The sequence below is a fragment of the Ambystoma mexicanum genome, chromosome 6q (genome assembly GCF_040938575.1).
Source record: "Ambystoma mexicanum isolate Mex_15411 chromosome 6q, UKY_AmexF1_1, whole genome shotgun sequence".
NCBI classification, from domain to species: domain Eukaryota; kingdom Metazoa; phylum Chordata; class Amphibia; order Caudata; family Ambystomatidae; genus Ambystoma; species Ambystoma mexicanum.
Genome location: NC_090937.1, coordinates 1,111,112,978 through 1,111,134,085, shown reverse-complemented (window position 1 = coordinate 1,111,134,085; position 21,108 = coordinate 1,111,112,978). Strand labels below are relative to the sequence as shown.

Genomic DNA, 21,108 nt, shown 5'->3' with positions numbered 1-21,108 from the left:
CCTAATTCCCTTCACCTTAGAGACCCCCAGCGACTTTTCTGGATTCTGAGGACTTGATTTACTTTCCTGGAAAGTGTGTGCCTTTTTTCTCACTCTTTAATGTATTTTGATGTGTGCTTTATTCTTGCGTTCTTAGATTATGTTTTAGATAACTCCATAGGCATCTTTTCATGTGTGTTACACAGCAACCTCAGTGCAGTGACACAGGGGTGTCTTTTTCGACTTCCCAAAGGTTTAAATACCTTCTCTGGGATAAACTACTGTTTCACAGAGAATGTAAAGTTAAATTGACTTTACTAGTATTTTTAAATTCCTAGACCCAGCACACACTATCTTCCTACAGAGTGCTGGATGGGGTTACCTCGTATTCTCTGAGTCTAGAAACTCATGTACCAGTCAAATGGTACCCTTTTCTATCAAAATGGCTGGTGGCAGTGGTTTTACAATGAACTACCATGAGTTTTCCCGACCGCGAACACTGGTAGCTAAAAATTGCAGGAGCCATGTTTTTCAAGATGGCGCCTTACGCCCCTTTGTTTAAACAGGTCATGGTCCTTTTTGTTTTTTTCGAAATTTCTTTTTGGAAAGGTCCTTCTAGTGTTTGAGTGCCAAACTTGGTTTGGTCCTTTGTTTCTATGCCTTTGGCAGGCTTCAGGATTGAAGACAACTGGGTGGGCAGGAAGTGAGGGAGGTGCCAAAAACTCCCTGTGCTTCGTCTCCTAGGAGACCCAAATGCACCCAAGCATGATTGGCTGGCTGACTGTCTGGCTGGCAAAGACAGCCACCCTGCTGGGTGAGTGGTAGCTAGGCTGGAATGACAGGGAGAAAACTGTTTAAAAGGCGAGTCTCTTGGACTGGAAAGCAGAGTCGACCACTGGAACGAAAGAACCGAAGACGAGTTGGAAGAGGACGGAAGCTGCAACGTCTGGACCGTTGGTTTGCCCAATGAAGCACTGCTGCAGGTCCGAATTGCCAAGTTCATCACGACAGAGAAGCACCTTCGAGGACGACTTCTTCCTTTGAGTTGGTGGGAACAATCAACTCGTAAGCCACCTGGATACCATTCTCGGCGCTGGTTAAGATTAACCAGGGGGAAGGACACCAGCTTGTGTGCTTGACTACAGCTACTCGAACCGAAGATCTTCCATTTTACCACCTTGTTTGACCCGTCCCAGCGCAGTGCAGGAGTGCCTGACGTCCTCCCTCTTGTCCCCACGACTGAGGATCACGAAAAGTGAGATATGCAGAAACTGCCAGAAACCAACGTCTTCAGCTGCATCTTTTTCTTAATATTAAGGTACTGTGCCAACCCGATTTGAGAGACCTTACCTCTCGCAGTGAAAGTTTGTGAAACTTTCCCAACTTGCAGGCCTAATCAGCTTGTCACCCAACATAGGATTCTTTTTCATACAAACTACTTCTGAGAACTTTGGCAAAGACTTAACCTTTTTAATACAAAAACTGCTCTTTCCTATCCAAGACACTAGCCCATTGACTATGGCCTAGGCCTATTGAACTGAATCGAGTCCTCTAGTGAACTGAAACTATTTGCACTTCCTAAGAAAGTATTTGTGATCTATTCTATTAACTTGTGCCTTTGTGCTCCTATTTAAAGGGACTGAAATCCCATTTTGCTCCTATTTCAGGGGAGTCTAATTTACTAGGAAATGTATTGGTTTGGTACTGAAGTGTATTTGTGTATGATATTAAGTTGCCTCCTTCTAGTGAATGTTTTCTAAATGACTGTGTAATGAATTCATAAGTGTTTTACCAAGAAACCTTGAGTGTAAGTGTCTACTTTAACCACTGTGATTGTAAGACCTCTGTGTAACGTCTTTTACTGCTCACATTCCCCCTTGAGATAAGCTTGGCTGCTCAGCTCGCTACCACAAACTGTGTAGTACAGACTTATACCAAAGGTTGGTTTTGCTTACACCTGTAGTCCTAATTGTATGTGGTGGTCCCAGAGGGTACTGCTTGCAATTCTGCCTAAAAGTGCCCAAAAACATATACTAGGGGTACAGGGTTGTATCCCCACCCATGGGTGCTATAAGGGTATCCCAAAGGTCTGTACACCAAACCAATAAGAGGAAAAGCTGCACTGCCAGGAATCCCACACGGACTACTGTGCAGAAATAACAAGGACAGGGAGACCCTGTCCCTCCAATGCATTTCCAGCATCACACTCACATCACAGGGTGGGCGTAGCAGTGAAGGAGTACAAGTAAGTTGGGCGCTGCAGGTATGTATAGGTGTTTTAAGGGTTAGGGAGGTGGAGGGAGCGGGTATGGCAGGCAGTGGTAATGTGCGTGATTATTTCCTTTACAAACATTTTGAATTCTGAATTTTCGGGTAAAAAAATAATTGAAATACTCACATATATCCTTCTTTCCCCATTGCTCTGTGTTGCATACCGAAACCGGCTCACGCCGTCCAAACATTCCCAGTTACGGCCGTGCCACCGTAGGGCTCAGCACCTCGATCCCCGCTGGGAAAGCAGCATTGTAGCTAAAGCTGTGGCAACTGACGTGCGTCGAGGGTCCTGTCCCACTACGGGAGGTCAAGGAAGAGTGACTGTGCCTTGCCACAACTCCCCCACCATGAGCATGCCCTGGGACTGCATTCCCGCCGCCCCTTCATCTCAGTCGAGTCCTGCCACCCACAACATAGCTGGATCACGAGTCCAGGACTGGTGATAATTCAAGTTCCGCTGCGGCTGCTGCACAGAAGGTTGTTCATTGCCCGGAACGATTTACATGGCTTTGCAATGCCTTGTTACAGCCCCAGCCATGCCGGGCCTATGTTCCGTTTTAACAGAGCTTCCCCTTAAGGCTGCCATCTTGCTTGGGCTCGCTAGTGCCCCCTCTGTTCTTGCGTTTTTTCAATGTATTATATAGTGACAAACCAATTTCTATGAAAAATATTTTTGGACGAAACTTATAGGTTGTTGGAAATCAAGTTCAAAGAATGAACCAGAGAGCCTTTTCAGTGTATAATTTTTTCGGAATTAACAGTTTTCTCTCTACCACTGTAATCCAAGACCTTGATAGATAAGCAGGTTCTAGTGGCATGATCAATGTAATACTGTCATTAGCCATGTGTGCTCTTAGGTAATACTATATATACAAACATAGTTAAAAAAAAGAAAATGTTCCTGTTTTGCGCTTAGGATGTATAACCAACATGTACTTTTGGAGTGAAGGGGTTCTGTCCCCAATTGCCCAAAGGGCCCAGGGATCACCAAGGAACACATTTTCACCACACCACCCGCACACTCTGGGCTCCTAGGAAGTGAAAATTAAATGGGTGAGAGCTCAAACCAGCACATTTGTTTAATGCACCAAAAATTGTACTTCTCTGTGCAGGGTGAAGAGCCCCCAAATTTAAAATAAACTGGAAAGCCAAGAGAAAATTAGTTGCAGGCAACATGGCAAGCAATATGACTTTTCATTAATCCGACCGATTACTGCAAAACAGATTAAACATCTCACTTGTCAAGCTAAACAAAAAAACGAGGCGCAGGCAAAGAAAGCACAGCAGATAGACTAGTATGAACACTGAGTAGTATTTTTTTAAAAATACAAGTAATCTCAGCTAAAACGGTACAGGAAAGTAGCAAGTGTAAAAAGATTAACAATATGTTTTTAATCAAGATCGCTGCACCAAATTGAGTTTTGAAATATGTAGCCAGCGTCTTCTGCAAGTTTATAAAATAATGCTCAGAATGGTATTTTACAAATGTGATTATTGCCAAACTTAAACACAATCAGCATTAATGCAACAACTTTTTTCAGCAGGATAGGAAATACTTACAGCAGCTACAGGGATGAGAATTTCCACAAACAGACCGGCAAGTGCATGTTTTATGTCCTTGTCTTTCACTTCCAAGAAGTATTGTGCACATTCCTTTATAGCAACGGGTTAAAGAAAAAACATGTAAAATAACCTTATGATTTTATGAACAACAAAAATTATCTTCAAAGCCAAGCTTAAAATCTTTCCCCCAGGAATTACAGTAGCATGTCCATAGAAAAAACAGTTTGTATAGTTCTTTGAAATGTTTTCAACGTGTCAAATATTTGCTTTTTTAATAAAGTCGAATTAGAATTGCAGACTCAAGCTTGAGCCTTAGCCTCCAAAGAGTGAATATGCCAAAAAGAAACCAGAATAGATGAAACGAGAGGGGAAAAAAAAGAGAGGAAAACACACTTAACAAATGTTGTAGACGTCATGATCAAAAGGTTGATTTAACACATTTGTTACATTTGCTAGAATTTCATTGTGGTGTTGTGACCTGGGAAATACAAATTACCCCCAGTTGTAGCGACAATGAATAACTTCAGCCAATAAAAACAGTCCAACTACACAACAAAGTTCCTGGCTGACTAGATGTCCAATGACTGCAAACCTATTTGCTTTCCATAACTGCAAGTCGCCCTATACCTTGAAAGTTCAGAACAATCTAGAAGAACTGGGCGACTTGACACACGTGAAAAAGTCAGTAGATTATGTGACCATGAATCCATAATCAATTTGTGGACATCAATAACCAACCATCTACATATTAATTCTACACAGTAATGGGTGGTATCAGTGGGGAGCCCTGTTCAACACTGCATCAGTTAGAGTTCCTTGTACTGCTGTTTGTATAGTCAAACATCCTTTTTGTTTTAAGTGTTTTTCTTAAGTGCTAGCTCCATTACCACTGTTTGTTACCTTTATTATTTATTGTTTGTTAGGGAGAATTCTCTAATAAGGCGAATTTCCCAAACCTAGTGAGTCCCCCAGGAGCTTTGCTAGATTTTTGGGGTTTGTTTTTTTCTCCTGCTAAGAGTGAGACTCTTTTACTCCCACTCTTAGGCATGATTTGAGGTATGTCTCTGACTGTTTGTGTGATTTTGGGCTATGGGGTCTTTTACTCCATAGGGCTTCATGTATTTTTGGTATGTGTGTTACACCGCACCCTCAGTGCAGTAACACAGGGGTGTCATAGTGACCCCCAAACAAACTCCATACCCTGGGACTGACTACTGTCTCCCAGGGCATGTAAAGTCACCATTGACTTTACTAGTCTTAAATTGTGAACAGAACCAGTACAAACCATCATATTGTGGCAGTACTGGAAGGAGTTAATTATATTGCACCTGGGTCTGTTTTCAAGGGGGCACTGTCTAGTCCCCCCTTGTCGAGTTTCTGGCTGGTGGCAGTCGTTACCACGCGAAATATTCCAACAGAATATTCTCTATGGGATTTTCCCATTGATTTTAAACGCACCACTTTTTGGTGCAATGTTAAAGATACTGCTGGTTTATTTATTTAAATGCACGGTTGGGTCTTTTTGCCAGAACTCTTTTCTAAAATGGTGTTCGTGTCCGTCTCTGTAACTCTGACCAAGGTCGAGCCCTTTGTTCCATTTTTTGGCGGGCTTCTCCACAGAAGCCCTCCAAATGGTGCCACTCTGTCTGGGTTCCACATGATGGGTGGGGAGGGGAATCGGCACCCTGGACCTCATTGCCTTAGCAACTCAAGTCGCACTCTGTTCTGATTGGGCCAGTGGTGAGCCGCCCGGCTCACTACTTGCCATGTTTGAGTGACAGCAAGGCTGTTGAATGGGGGTTTTTCTGCATAAAAGCAGAGCCTTTGGGACTGGAACGTCAGAAGTCGCCCTGCTGCAACAAACTCACCACTTTCCCAGCAACAAGAGAAGATCTTCTGCTGGACGAGTCTTCTTCCTCGGAGGTGGTGGGACTAACCAGTTCGCCCTTTTCTCCTTCCAAAGACGCCTCTTGGTCGAATCACCCGTGCCAAGCACCCCGGCGGCCGGATAGCCAAGCTTCACCACTTTGACCGCGAATAAAAGGAACGCACCTTTTATGGACGAAACCCCGCGGCTGGTTTCATCCCTGTGCAGTGCAACGACTCCACGTTTCCTCCTCGATGAGATCCTCTCTTCCCCTGGTCGAAACAACGAACTGCAACCACTGCCAGGAACAACTGCCACCGCTGGAGCTTCCTTTCTCTTTAAGGTACTGTGTCCTGCCTGGCCTCCCTTTCTTCAGTTTGCCCAAGGTGACCCTTAAATCCTTGGCTTTCCAACTGGGTTGGCACCAGATCTTCTAACTTTACCTTCTTGAATCGCCCCAACCTCTTTTGAACATTCTGCAAAGATTTTTAGTGCATTTTAAACAGTGTGATCCTGGGCACATTTCGCTTTGCTCCATTTAAAGTGGGCCTGGCCTATGCACTTTGGTTCTACAGTGCATACTGCCTTTATTCCCTTGCTGAGAACTCCTAAAAGTGTTGGGACCTGTTTTATTTCTATGCTCTGCCTTTTTCTCTCCCTTTAACTGAACTATTGGAGTGCCATCAGGTTATGCGCTCACATCGTTTAACAAATCGTGGTGTTTTAACTCTGACTTGTCTAATAGTTATTAAGGGAGGTGTGTATACTTTACCTGACTGTGTTTTAACTTGCTTTTGATTTAGAGTGCTAGTATATTGCCTAAAGTGTGTTTTAAATAAATAAATTATATACTTTTGATACAAAGCTCTGGTCAGTGTTTGTTTGCTCTACTGTGTTTTTAGGCCTATTGTGTATACTCTATATACTGCCTTACTCTTCTTGAGAGAAGTCGGACTGCTCAGCCACAGCTACCAGGTAAATCTGGGTGGTGCAGACTGCTACCAATTGGGTTTACTGCTTACTCCTGTAGTCTTCATCTTCTTGCAGTGATCCCCAAGGGAAGTGCACAGGATTATGCCTAACATTGTTATTTATCTGTTTCTCCTCTGCTTCGCACTTTCCACTTCTCCCTCCTTCCATGCACTTTTCCCCTCCCCCTCTGCCATGCACTTGCATGTTCTCAAAGTCACTGGGCCTAGTAAGATCGCTGTTTTGTTCTCCCCTGTTCTCCTCCCTTGCCTTGTTGCGCTGGAGACCGGGCGCAGCGGGAGAAAGCCGCCAGATGCACCTTGATAGAGGTGTGCCCCGCCCCGCCCTGGCCAAGGACAACAAGTACAGAAGAATCTGCAGAGCCGTAACCCTCCGAGGGTTGATCTTCTGCACCCGGCACCACGTAGCGAAACTCTTCCACATGTGCCAGTAGCACTTAAAGAGTCAATGACGCTCTGGCAAGGACCTCCCTGGAGTCGGCCGGCAACTCGTCCCCTCCATACTCTAGGGCTGCAGGAGCCAAGTCCTCAGGTTCAGCAATCCTGGGTCTTGACGCAGGATGACGCCTCTCTGGTGAGCAGATCTGCAACCACTAGCAGCCTGACCAGAGGTGACGTTGACAGGCTGAGAAGGTCCAGGTACCAAATATGCCTCGGCGACGAGGATCATCCTGCATCGGCACTGTTTGAGGTGATTGATGACTCGCAGCAGGAGAGACAATGGAGGGAACGTGTATGGGAACAGGCCCTCCCGCAGGAAGGAGAACACGTCCCCCATGCTCCTTGGCTGGTGGAACCTGCTGGCGGATTTCTGGCATCTGGAGTTCATCGCCATCGCAAACAGATCGGTCTGGGTATGTCTCACTTGTGGAAGATGCGATCCACCTGATCCAATTTAAGTTCCCACTCGTGGCAGGAGCGCAATTCCCTGCTAAGGGAGTCAGCGATATGCCACACCACCTCATCACTCGATGGAACTCGTCGAGAGCAATATGGTCTGTGAAGGTTCCGGACACTTGGATCCAGCAAGAGTCGAGAACTCCTGAAGGGGTCGCATCCGCAACCTGCAGAGCCAGATCAGGTAGATGCGCGACAACATTATGCCGAGCAGCAACTCGATGGTCCACACCGCTGCTGTCTTCAGTGCCAACACCCTGGGCGCCGACTTCAGTCCGAACGGCAGGGCCTTGAATTGGTAGGGTCTTACCTGTAGCACGAAGCACAGGAACTTCTGATGCTTCTCGTGAATGGGGACGTGGAATAATGCGTCCTCCCGTTCCAGCGACATCAAGAAGTCTCCTTCCTCCAGTTGGCCGAGCATGTGCTGCAACGTGACCACCCTGAATTTGTGGTACTTGAGGTATTTGTTGAGATGCCGCAGGTCTAGAATGGGCCTCCAGCCCCCGGCCTTTTTTACCAAGAAGTATCTGGAATAGACTCCGGAGTCGCTTGGGAACCAGCACTATCGCCCCTTTTCTTATCATGGCCCGTACTTCCTGTAGGAGCTGAGAAATGTGCTGCTCCCGACGGGCCAGCACCCATCAGTCAGTGGAGAGCTTCCACTCACTGACGAAGCCCGCAAGCCGGCCTCCTACCGGGGTGCATGGGTGAGGGCCCTGATGCCCCGGCCGGTTAAGTCTTGCTTCAGGGCCTGCGTGCCGCCTTGGGGGTGACGACGTTGGCCTCTGTTAGGGAGAATTCTCATAAATGTGCCAATTCCCTTCACCTTAGAAACCCCCAGCATCTTTGCTGGATTTCTGAGGACTTGATTTTCTTAATTGGAAAGAGGGAGCCTTTTTTCCCCACTCATGTATTTTGATGTATGTTTTACACTTGTGTTCTTTGATTATGGAATTTTAAAGGTAACTCCATAGGCATCATTTCATGTGTGTTCCACAGCACCCTCAGTGCAGTGACACAGGGATGTCTTTTTAAACTTCCCAAAGGGTGAGATACCGTCTCTGGGATAAACTACTGTTTCTTAGAGAATGTAAAGTGAAATTGACTTTACTAGTCTTTCCAAGTTCATGGACCCAGCACACCCCAACGTACAATGGAGTGCTGGAGGGGTTACATAGTATCCCCTGTGTCTAAATACTCTTGTAGCAGTCAAATGCTGCCATTTCCTATTGGAAAGGCTGGTGGCAGTGGTTTATCAACAAACTACCATGATTATTCTCGACCGCGAACACTGGTAGCTAAAAATCACGTCAGCAATGTTTTTCAAGATGGCGCTTTAAGCCCCTTTGTTTAAACAGGTCCCGATCTTTTTGGAAAGGTCCTTCTAGTGTTTGACTCTGCACGCCAATCCAGGTTTGTTCCCTTTGTTTGTGTGCCTTTGACGGGCTTCAGGACTGGAGACCGCCTCTGGCGCCCGAGTGTCTGGGATGGGCAGGAAGTGAGGGAGGTGCCCGAAACTCCCTGTGCTTAGTGTCCTAGGAGACCCAAATGCACTTTGGCGTGATTGGCTGGCTGACTTTCTGGCAAGGACAGCCACCCTGCTGGGTGAGTGACAGCTAGGCTGGAATGAAAGTGAGAAAATGGTTGAAAAGGCGAGTCTCTTGGCTTGGAAAGAAGAGTCGACCACTGGAACGAAAGAACCTAAGAACTGGAAGAGGATGGCTGCTGCAACTCCTGGACCGTTGGTTTGCCCAGTGAAGCCCTGCTGCAGGTCCGAATTGCCAAGTTCATCTCGACAGAGGAGCCCCTTCAAGGACGACTTCTCCCTTTGAGTTGGTGGGACCAATCAACTTGTAAGCCACCTGGACACCATTCTCAAGGCTTGTTAGCATTAATCAGGTAGAGGGATACCAGCTAGTGCGCTTGAAGCTACAGCTACTGTAACTGAAGTGACTCCATCTTGTTTGCTTTGTCGACGATCCCGTGCAGTGCAGGGGTCCCCACCTACCCCCCTGACGTCCTCCCTCTTGTCCCCACGACTGAGGCTCAGAAACAGTGAGATCTGCAGGAACTGCCAGGAACCAACGACTTCAACTGCATTTGTTTCTTCATATAAAGGTACTGTGCCAACCTGATTGAGAGAACGCCACTCTCACAGTGAAAGTTTGTGAAGCTTTCCCAAACGGCAGGCCTAATCAGCTTGTGACCTGACATATGATTCTTTTTCGCCTAAACTACTTCTGAGAACTTTTGCAAAGTCGCTGATACAAGAACTGCTCTTTCCTATCCAGAACACTAGCCCATTGACTTTGGCCTGGCCTATTGACTTGAATTGAACTCTTCTTTGCACTGTCTAACAAGTATATGGGATCTATTCTACTTACCTTGTTCCTTTTGCTCACGTCTAAGTAAATGAACTGCCATTTTGCTCCTATTTCAGGGGAGCTCAAACTGTCTCAAAAACGTAGAGTTTTGTATTGAAGTGTATTGGTATATAAGTGCCTCCTCCTAGTGAAATGTTTTCTAAATGATTGTGTAATAAATTAATTTTTACCAAGAAACCTTGAGTAGAAGTGTCTACTTGAACCACTGTGATTGAAAGTCCTCTGTGTATTTACTTTTACTGCTCACATTCACTCTTGAGATAAGTCTGGCTGCTCAGCTCGCTACCAAAAACTGTGTGGCTTATACCAAAGGTTGGTTTGGCTAACACCTGTAGTCCTAATTGGAATTAGTGGTCCCAGAGGGTTCTATATGCATGCAATTCTGCCTAACAGCCACCTCCACCGAAAGCCTTGTAGGCCTCTGTAGGCCTCCTGGGTCATGGATCGGCAGGGTTGACAGTACAAAGAGTACCCTCCGCCGAAAACTTTTGACGAACTACCTGACTTCCCAAGGAAGAGCAGTGTTGCTGAAGAGTGTCCAGGGCACTGGCCGTCTCTGTGTCAAGTGTTAAAGGTTTGCAACGACTTGTCAACTGCCTTCCCAAAGAGGTGGTCACCGAAGGGCATGTCCAGCACCCTCGTCTGGACCTCCTGGTGGAAGGTGGTGGCTTTCAGCCAGCCACGACGACGGAGGCAGACACCGTTCCCCATCTGCCAGAACACTGTCTGCAAAGTCCACGGCCACTGTGATGGCATGGTCCGATGCCACCTCCCCTTCCTGGAGGATGGAGATCGCCTCTACCCGCTTGTCATCGGGCCATCTTATACCACAGTTTCCTGTCGTACCTGGCCTGGATTCCAAATGCGTTGTACGCCTTGACTGTAGATGCTGCTGAGTGGATCACCTTTCTTCCCATGGCATCCAACTTCTCCTCGATATCCAGAGTGACTAGGAGTTAGACTACTTCTTCCTCGCTGCTGCCGAAACCACGGAGTCCGGGAAAGGCTGTGATCGTAGGCACTTGGGTGCGGACTCCGGCACAGAGTACTTTTTCTCGAGCCTATCCCTCTTGGCTGGGGCCATAGCCAGATTATTCATCAAAGCTAGGCCCTCCTCCCAAACGTCATCAAGGAGAGGCACAGCCATGATGTTCTTCCTCTTGGCCTTGCGCCGTTGGTAGAGTAAAGCTTCCTTCTTGGTCTCTTCTGGCGTCAGTTGGAAGAGCTTGGACGCTCTGGCGAGCATAGCATGGAACAAAGACACCTCGTCCGGGGGAGAAGGCCTTGGCAACGTCATCCATAGTCACTGTGGTTGTGTCCATCCCCGTGTACGGGTCCCGGGGGAAGGGGGGGGGGGAGAAAACGCAACACATGTGAGGAGGTTGATGTGGCGGTGTAGGGTGGGTGCCGCTTCCTCTTTTTTACAGGTGGTCGATCTGGGCCACCAGGGACAGAGCTGAGGAGGGTCGGAAGGATGTCCAGCGATGCATCTCTTGGAGGGGTCGGAGCTCTAGGCCTACTGGGCCCTGCGCAGTCGTCGGCATTCTGTCATCGTCGGCATTTCTGTCGTCTGTCGGCATTTCCACCGTCAACTCCCACAACATCCTCCTGGATCGTGTGTATGGAAACCTGGTCTTCCTCGTCAGAGAAAAAAATATCTGTGCTCTGGAATGTGGTCTGTCCTGAGGTCTTCTTCCCCACTCCCCCTTTTTTTGCATCCTGAGGGGTCGGCTTCAGGCTTAGAGGCGGCATCCTCTTTTCCTGTGTTTCTCTACCAGGCCGGCCGGGGCCTCCCATCTCGGGGGTCGGGCTATTCTGGGCACCGCCGCAATCTACTTTGACTGGGTAAGGCCCTTTGGCCTTCGAGAGGGCGGCTGCCACCAACTCGATCATTGAAGCCTTCACCTGGACCGCCTAGGCCAGGTCGGTCACCTTTACCTGCGCCTTTGTCTTCTCTGGCTTTTCCTGCAGCTTCACCGGGTTAGCCGATTTCCTCTTGGAGGAGGTGCTGGAGCGATGGGAGGCAGACGGTGAAGCTTAACACGCCCTGCCCGTCGCAGGACCTGCTTGCGCGGCGCCCTAGATGGAAATGGACTCTCAGTGCTTGGCCTTGTCTTGGGCCTTCTACATATGGAGTGCCCGCAAAGGACTTAGAAGCCCACTCCTAGGACCGGCCAGACGTGGGTGAGGCATGCCCTTGCTTGCCACACGTGGTGGAGGCGTTGGCCTTGAGCCACGCCGCCAGTCTACTGTGACGATCCTGCATGGTTCGCTTGGAGAATAAGAAGCAGATTTCACAATCCGCTTCCCTGTGATCGGATGGCGACAGAGGCACTGAAGATGTTTGTCCTCTACAAACACGTTGCACAGTCCACAGCTGGTGCAGAGCTTGAAAAGGGAGCTTCCCTCTCTTCCGACATGGTCCGGAGTGCAAAGCTAGCCCGATGGCCTTTTGGAATCTTCAATTAAACTTTGACGATTCTTGCCCTGGAAGGGCACCGAAATTCACTGACAAACATATCCCTGCTTGTCAGTCGATGGAGAGAAAAAGCACATGGGCTCCGTTTGACAAAAATAGGACTTTTTATCGAAGGAGCGCGAAAAACGTAGAATAGCTCACAGAGCAAAACACAATGACTACCAACACTTGAACGTGCAGGGCAAATCTGAAGATGGCTGCCAGAGGAGGGGCTTAGGGAGAGGGCCGTCATTGGCTCAGGCAGTATGACCCAGAGTGCAGCGATTAGTTTAGAGAAGAAATACAGTTTGTAAGGGAAAGTAAAAACTGTTTGTTCTTTTAATGAGGATTCCTGGTCTGACGACGGGACTTAATTGATACTTAATAGGGTTTCCTTGAAATGTGTAAACGGGAGTACACATAAATAAAAAATGTTTGCTACGGGGGACCACCAGGGGCACCGATCAGCATGGCCGCTTGGCAGATAACTCCATACACCAACGTAAGTCACCCATGGAGGCTCAAGACAGAAAAAAATGTACAATTTGGAGATCTTTCAGAGTTTAAACTGCTACGGATATCGCAGTGTTGAGAAGTATTGGCATTAGACCGGAGCGAGCTGTCAGTAGATGGGAGAGATCGATGCTGTGGGAAGAGGTGTTATGGAGAATTCTCGGAAATGTGCCAATTCCCTTCACCTTAGAGACCCCCAGCAACTTTGCTGGATTTTGAGGACTTGCCATACTCCATTCGACAGAGAAGCTCCTTCAAGGACGGCTTCTTCGTTTGAGTTGGTGGGACCAAACAACTCATAAGACACCTGGATACCATTCTCAAGGCTGGTTAGGTTTAACCAGGGAGAGGGACACCAGTTCGTGTTCTTGAATTGACAACTACTGGAACTGAAGTGACTCCATTTTGTTTGCTTTCTTCAACAATCCCGTGCAGGAGTCCCCAGACGTCCTCCCTCTTGAACACACGACTGAGGTTCACAAACAGCGAGATCTGCAGGAACTGCCAGGAACCACGACTTCAGCAACATTTGTTTTTCTTCATACAAAAGGTACTGTGCCAACCCGATTGAGAGAACACCACTCTCGCGGAGAAAGTTTGTGAAACTTTCCCAACTTGGAGGCCTAATCAGATTGTGACCCCCCAAATTATTCGTTTTCGCCTTAACTACTTCTGAGAACTTTTGCAAAGACTTACTGTTTGATACCTGAACTGCCTTTTCCTATCCAGACAACTAGCCCATTGACTTTGGCCTGGCCTATTGACTTGAATTGAACTATTCTGGTGAAATGAAACTATTTGCGATGCCTAGAAAGTCTATATAATCTATTCTACTTACTTTTGTCCTTTTTGCTCACTGCTAAGTAACTGAACTGACATTTGGCTCCTTTTTCAGGGGAGCTCAAACTGTCTCAAAACATACGAGTTTTGTATTGAAGTGTATTGGTCTATAATATTAAGTTGTCTTCTTCTAGTGAAATGTTTTACAAATGATTGTGTAAATAAATTAATAAGTGTTTTACCAAGAAACCTTGAATGTAAGTGTCTACTTCAACCACTGTGATTGAAAGTCCTTTATGTAACTACTTTTACTGCTCACATTCACTCTTGAGATAAGCCTGGCTGCTCAGCTCGCTACCAACAAACTGTGTGGTACAGACTTGTACCAAAGGTTGGTCTTGCTTACACCTGTAGTTCTAATTGTGTATGGTGGTCCCAGAGGTTACTGCATGCAATTCAGCCTAACAAGAGGACAGTGCTCCCTGCAAAAAGACGCTGTCGTGGGATTGCTGCAGTGGATCGGCTGCTGACGACGTCAAAGTCTGGTGGGGCTGGGCCGACTGGGAGATCATAGAGGGCCGCATTGTCTACAGGCTCCCGTCTGAAGTGAAATTTCAGCCTGGGTCCGACACTGCAAAACACAGGGACCAGCCCTAGAAGTGGGGCCAGTGAAGACCCGAGTCTAGATGTGTGAATCAGCAGGGGACCCCAGACTAAATAGGCGGAGCGCCAGTGCCCCGGCCACCTCTGCATACAGCCCGACGGTCTGTAAGCCGCTATCCCCCACTAATTCCTTGTAGCGTCAGGAGGATCTTTGGAGGAGGGGTGTTGCACTGCTCTATACAAACACTGCGCTTGTCACTGGGCAGTACTCGTGGTCCGTGGAGTGATTCTGGAGTGGAAGTTTCCTGGAAGATGGTTTGAGGGGCTGACGAGTGGCAGCCAGGGAGGGTGGCTGGCCTGTTGGCAGTGTCGCATGCAGGGAATCGCTTGGGAGGGCCTGTTGTACAACTGGAATAGCTGAAGATCTGCTGGGCCGGAACCATCGCAGGGATTGGAAACCGCGCTCGACTAAGTGATCTGGGAGAAGGGTATTTGTAGAGTACCTGCTGAAGGAGTTGATTCAAATTTCACCCTGGCCATGCAGAGGGACTGCCAACCTTTCACAGCTTACCTGTCCGATAGGGGAATAGGCTACAGGTGGACATTTCGATTTGCACTGGTGCTTGAAATCAGGGAAGTGGGGAAGTGGACTACCGTAAAACCAAAGGTTCAGAAGCAGAAAAGGTTGTTCTGCATTGTAGAGAGAGCTGAAAGAATGGAGAGGGAGGAGTACTTGAGGCTGTAGGACCAGCCGTAAACCAAGACGCTCAGAGGTGTTTGGGCCAGTGTAAAAAAAAGTTCACAGGGGCCAAAAATGTCAGAGGCTCAATACTATGCTTGATGGGGTCTGATGTTATGATCGCTCATGCAGTATTCTGTGGTGCAGTTAATTCTGGTTTCTTGTTATGAGGCATTGACGGGAACAGGTGTGGGGGTACGTCCTTCCTTGGCGGCCCAGCTTTTGATGGGCATCTCAGAGGGTGGGGTTGTAGGGGTTCGGGGGGGGGGGGGGGGGGGTCAAACCGCTCTGGGAAAGAATTAGAAGCATGGGGGTCTGGCAATTGAATATGCTACAGCCTGTATAAATTGTAGTGGTGGGTACGATAGCAATGATGGGTGGAAATAAGGAGGGGGTGGGTGGGGGGGAACAGACTGCAGGGTTGTGAGGACTATGAACATGAAGGGCATACATTTCCCGACTAAGCAAACGTTAGTCGCAAGGGAGTTCTGGAGATCCAAGTTGGATGTGATGAGGTTGCAGGAAATAAGATCCGAGGAGAGGCACATTCCCGCTGTGCTGACAGGGGAGCATTCTAGACATCCAGGGAAGTGAAAAAATGTGGGGTCAGGATCCTGCTGTGTAAGAGGTTGAGGCTTGATGATGTACAGGTATGGAGGGAGCTCTGTTGGCATCAGGTACAAGAGGCAGTGTTTGGTTGTCCTTTGCCATGATATATTGCCTAAATCAAGGGAAGAAAGCTTTTTTGAGGAGACCTTGGTCCGACTAATTAGGGAAGTTAAGGGATTAATCATATTGCGAGGAGAATTCAATATGTGTGCAGACCCTAAGCTGGATAGGACCACTGTGCGGGTTGAGAGAGACCAGATGACAGGAACAGGGAGAGGGGTCCTCCATGAATGACAGCAACATCTGTGAGATCTGGGGTATACATTCTATCCCCCACCCCTCTTTGCGCACTTACACACATATTGACTATATCTGCCTGGGCAGGGAAATGATGGGCAGATTTGAAGCCTGTGACCATGTGCCCATTAGCTGGACTGATCATGTTATGGTTTATATGGGATTTTCTCTTGTGGGGTTACAAGACCCAGATTCGCTGTGGAGGTGCAATGACTGCCGGAGGAAAGACGCATGGTTTCATGAGGAGCTCAAGGCGGGATTAAGGAATACTTCCATATAAACGATACGGGGGAAGTTGATTACTCCATCGTAGGGGAGGCAGCTACGGCTACCTGGCGTGCTTTATCGATCAGGGAAGGTTCAAATACAAAGAAGGAAAATAATCTTCTTGAAAGTAAATTGAGGGGGATATTTATTTAGTTTGTTATACGCCCAAACACACAGGTATCACGGCATAAATTACTTGAAAGCTTGGTTAGTTGCAGCATATGTAAAACACTTACAATGGTATATTTCATGCATAATGTGGAAGGCTTCGACCTAGAAGGAACGTCAGGATCGTGTCATGATCTCTGCTTCCAAAAGGTCAGGGTTTTCCCAACTCCCTTGGAAGCAGATCCATAACCCAGGTTCCGAGGGCCAACCAGTCCCAATTGGGACCTTTTGGACCCGGTCCTGGCGCCAGTGGCACCAGGCTCAAATATGCCCAGTCCCAGCGCTGGAAGCGCCGGGCTCATAATGCTTGGGTGGACTTACCTGCAGCAGACCATGCTGCTTACTTGCCTGCCAGTTGAGTCTCTGATCCTCTTCTGTGTGGAACTACTTTTCCTGTTGGGTGGGGCAGGAGCCACTCCCTAGATTCAGAACACTGGAACTCTTCTGGAAGGCAGGAACTCTTTTCTTACCAAGGCGTGGCTGTGGAAGGAGACATCTAAGCACTACAGGAGGCTATTTAAACCACACCCGGTGGATGAATCTTGCTTTGCGTTATTCTGCATTCTCAGCAGCAGAATGCTCATCGTGTCTTCTGCATCTGATCCTGGGCCTAAGGAAAAAGGCTTACCATTCTGAATCCAGTCTTCAGCAACACCTATAAAGACAAGAAAGAACAGGTTAGCATTACGGTCTTCAGTGACAGCTCTTCACTTACCTGGTCCATCGGCTGCCACCAACGCCTCGCGCTGCATTCCGGCATCTGAAAGGCAAAGGCTTACCTACTCTTCGTGCGCTCCGGAGGTCTTCACACTGCATTCCGGCATCTGAAAGACAAAGGCTTACCAACTCTTCGCACGCTCCAGAGGCCTTCGGCGCTGCATCCCGCATCTGAAAGACAAAACAAGGTGCGTTTAAAGACATTGGGGAACTTTGATACTCACGTGCCATTACTCCTTTCCACACCTAACCCAGTGGGTATTCCGGCACCCTGCAGCCGCTCCGAACTTGTACCTGCAAAATAAAAGACAGTTAAAGCGCATCGTGAAGCAGGCAACAAGCGCTTACTTACGTGCTTCCAGGCGCTTCTATTCATCACACAGACTCCATCTTCAACTCACTTCAGCCCGTCATCCGCCATCGCCGGAACCTGCAAAACAAGAGACATCATTACTAAAGACTTTAAAGACAATAGAATTACTCGAAACTTACCGTTCGTGCAGTAAACGACGGACAGCAGTCCTCTGAAGTCAAGAGGCCTGCGCTACCGATCCAGTGAAGAAACTGGTTACAGCACCCTGCCCCGAGGCAGATGGAGAGCTCGGCATTCACTTACCTAAGACATCTTACTCTTGAAGTCAGGCATACAGTGCACAGAGGTCCAGCCCAAGAGCCAACCGGGTGCTACACATCACCTTGGAAGATACGGTAGTCGCCCAGTCAAGACCGGCGCCTCTGCGAGAATCAGGTGAGCGTTACAGATCGTACTAAAAGTAGCCTAGCTGAATTTATCAATGTTAGGGAGAATTCTCAGAAATGTGCTAATTCCCTCCACCTTAGAGACCCCCAGCAAATTTGCTGGATTTAAAGGACTTGATTCCTTTAACCTGGAGAGAGTGAGACCCTTTTTCCCACTCTCTCATGTATTTTAATGTGATTTCTGAACTTTGTTTCTTTTGGTTATGGAGCCAGACAAACTTCATGGCATCATCTTTTACATTGTGTCACACAGCACCTTCAGTGCAGTGGCACAGGGAAGTCTTCCATATTTCCCAAAGGTTTAAATACCTTCTCTGGGATAAACTACTGTTTCCCAGAGCAGTACAGTGAAATTGACTTTACTTACATTTGCAACTTTCTAGACCCAGCACACACTATCTTACAATAGGGTGCTTTGGGGGTTACTTAGTATCCCCTTTGTCTAGCTTCTCATGTAACATTTTGTTACCCTTTCCTCACTGAATGGCTAGTGGCAGTGGTTTACTTTTAACTACCGTGGTGTGCATTTACCACGGGCTGCGTTCGCAGCAGAGCACCCAAGGGTGCCATTTTTGTCAAAAAGGCAGCGGTCTTCTTTGTTAGCCATTTCTTTGTGGAAAGGTCCTTCTTGAGATTTACTCGGTGCGCCAAACCAGGTTGGTCGGCTGAATGTCCGGCAAGGAGAGCCACCCTGCCGGGTGACTGACAGCTAGACTGGAATGAATGGGAGAAACCTGAATAAAAGTTGAGGCTTTTGGCTTGGAAGGCAGAGTCGACCACTGGACGAAGGAACTAAAGAAGAACGTGAAGAGGACGCCTGCTGCAACTCCTGGACTGTTGGTTTGCCCGGTGAAGCCCTGCTCCTGTGCTGAAACTCCAAATTCGTATCGACAGAGAAGCCCCTGCAAGGACGACTTCTCACCTTGAGTTAGTGGGACCAATCAACTCCAAAGTAAGCCACCTGGACATCTTCTCGGAGCTGGTTGAATTTCCACAGAGTTGCTGCTGGAAACCGAATAGCCAGGGAGAGGAACACCAGTTTGTGTGCATTATTTTTAAGTTGGCCAAGAGCTCCAGGAACAGCCTCCGGACTCCCAGAAAGCAGGATTGACCAAGCTTGAGCCCCCTCAACAGAGTGCAAGACCCCAGAAGCAAGGAAAGTCCATCTAGACAGCCAGGAACCGCTGTGTTGCTCTTTGCAGTAGTCGCGAGGAGCTGAAACGCCGAGGTGCCACTTGTTTGAAGATTGTCGGTTGCGAGTGGTGACCGTCCCGTTGCAGGAGTCCCCAGAAGTCCTCCCTCTCGTCCTCACGACTGAGGCCAAGGAACAGTGAGATCTGCAGAGCTGCACAGGAACAGGAGTCATCTGCTGCACTTTTTTTTCATTCTAAAGGTACTGCAAAGGCTGAGAGAACTTACCTCTTATTGTAGAGTTGCTTGCATCTTCTACTACTCACAGGCCTAAACAGCGTGTGGCCTTACATTGATTATTCTTTTCTCCAAAGACTTCTAAAACAATGTGCAAAGACATTTCTACTTACCTACCAGAAGTGCTTCAGCTCATATAGACTTTTGGCCAGTGACTTTGGCTTAACCGGTTATACTGAATGACTCTGCTTGGGGGATCCAAAAGTATTTGCCTGCTTAAGAATATTTGTGATCTCTTGTTTGTTCTAATAACCTTTTCCTTTAACCAATTCCTAAGAATGTTCTAAATGCTACCGTAAAATATTAATGTCCCCAGCACCCTAGCTAGTGAAGTCACCTAAGGGTGTAGGTTGTGACTGTGGGCCATCTCAAAAGGGTCTTTACTGATTTAGAAACTAAGTGTGTAGTTTTGGAGTGTATTTGTGTGCTGCTTTTATATTGCTCCCTTCTGAAGCTGGCTTATTCTAACTGACTGATAAATGAATTAATAATTGTTTATTCAAGAAACCTTGTGGCTAAGTGTTTATTTGAATACCTGTCACTGTGAATCTCTGTGTAATTCCCCTAGAGCTCACATTGACCCCTCTTGAGATGAGCCTGGCTGCTCAACACGCTACCAACCTGTGTAGTACAGACTTATAGCAAAGGTTGGGTTCCTATTGCCAGGAGGTCAGGGTTGTGGTAGTGCACCCAAAGGGTACTGCATACAATCGTGCCTAAAACTCAAATAGCCAGATTTTGATCAGACTCTTGAAACGCTGGTGCGAAGGTTAATTTCTAATGTGAATTGGGGCGGGGGGGGGTGGGGTCGGTGTTCCAAAGGTTTGGAGCCGTTACTGGAAAGCTGGTGTCCCCCACCCGTTTACTCGTTGATCTCAGGACATTCAAGTGTGTGCTGGATCCAGAGCTTAAAGACATAGTCAATCTTTTTTCGGTTACACAGTTCAGGTAGGAGGGGGGCTTCATTAGTAATACATTTATGTGCTGTGATCGAAGTCTTAAAAATAATTCTAGCTTGTATAGGGAGCCAATGTAGTTCTCTTCTGATGTGAGACTTTCATTCCTTTTTAGTCCAAAGGCTGCACGTAGAGCTTTGTTCTGTAGCAATTGTAGTTTGGCCGGTTGGTCTCTGTAGTTCCTAGTAGAAGGATGTTACAATAGTCAAGTTTTGATAATATGAGGGCTCGAGCTAGGATTCTGTGGAGTGAGGAATTGTCGGATGAGTGAGATTAATTTAGATGTTTTAGGCAGTAGAAGAGGATAGGGTGTTAATATGTTTAGCCATAGAGAGATTAGCAACTAAGTAAAACGCCCAATGTTTTTACCTTTTCGAGGACTGGGATGGAAGTACTATCGATGGTAATGGCAGAGTAGTAGGTGTGTAAAGATTTTAGGCGGGCGGGCGAACCTACAATGAGGAACTCTTTTTTTCGTCATTCAAACAGAGGCTATTCGTTGCCATCCAGTTTTGAATGATCGCATAGATTTCATTAATGATGTTGTTGTGTTTGTGATCTCCCGTGATGGCGATCAGGATCTGTGTGTCATCACCCTAAATTAGTATAGATGACTCCCATAGAATCAAGTGCTGTGAATAGAAGTTTAGTGTAGGCGTTATACAATGTGGGAGAAAGACAGGAGCCTTGAGGGACACCTAAGGGAACTGAAATGGGGTCAGCAGTCTGATCACCAATAAAGACTCGTGTTCCGACAGCAAGGACTTAATCCACAGTGTGGCTTCTGGGGAGAAGCTGAAGTTTGCTGTCAGGGTAGAGCACTACTTAACATGGTCTACCAGGTCGAACACCGCTGAC

The 21,108-nt window shown here is 47.5% G+C and overlaps 1 protein-coding gene across 6 annotated transcripts in view; it reads right to left on the bottom strand.

Annotated features, from left to right (window-relative positions):
* The window catches only part of FRYL (FRY like transcription coactivator), a 3,055,992-nt gene that overhangs the window by 2,540,193 nt on the left and 494,691 nt on the right, over nt 1-21,108 (bottom strand). For all 6 annotated transcript variants that reach the window (XM_069631694.1, XM_069631695.1, XM_069631691.1 and 3 more), the window contains one exon: nt 3,814-3,906. In XM_069631694.1, the coding sequence (XP_069487795.1) occupies nt 3,814-3,906 (93 nt within the window). The remainder of the gene's footprint in view (nt 1-3,813; nt 3,907-21,108) is intronic.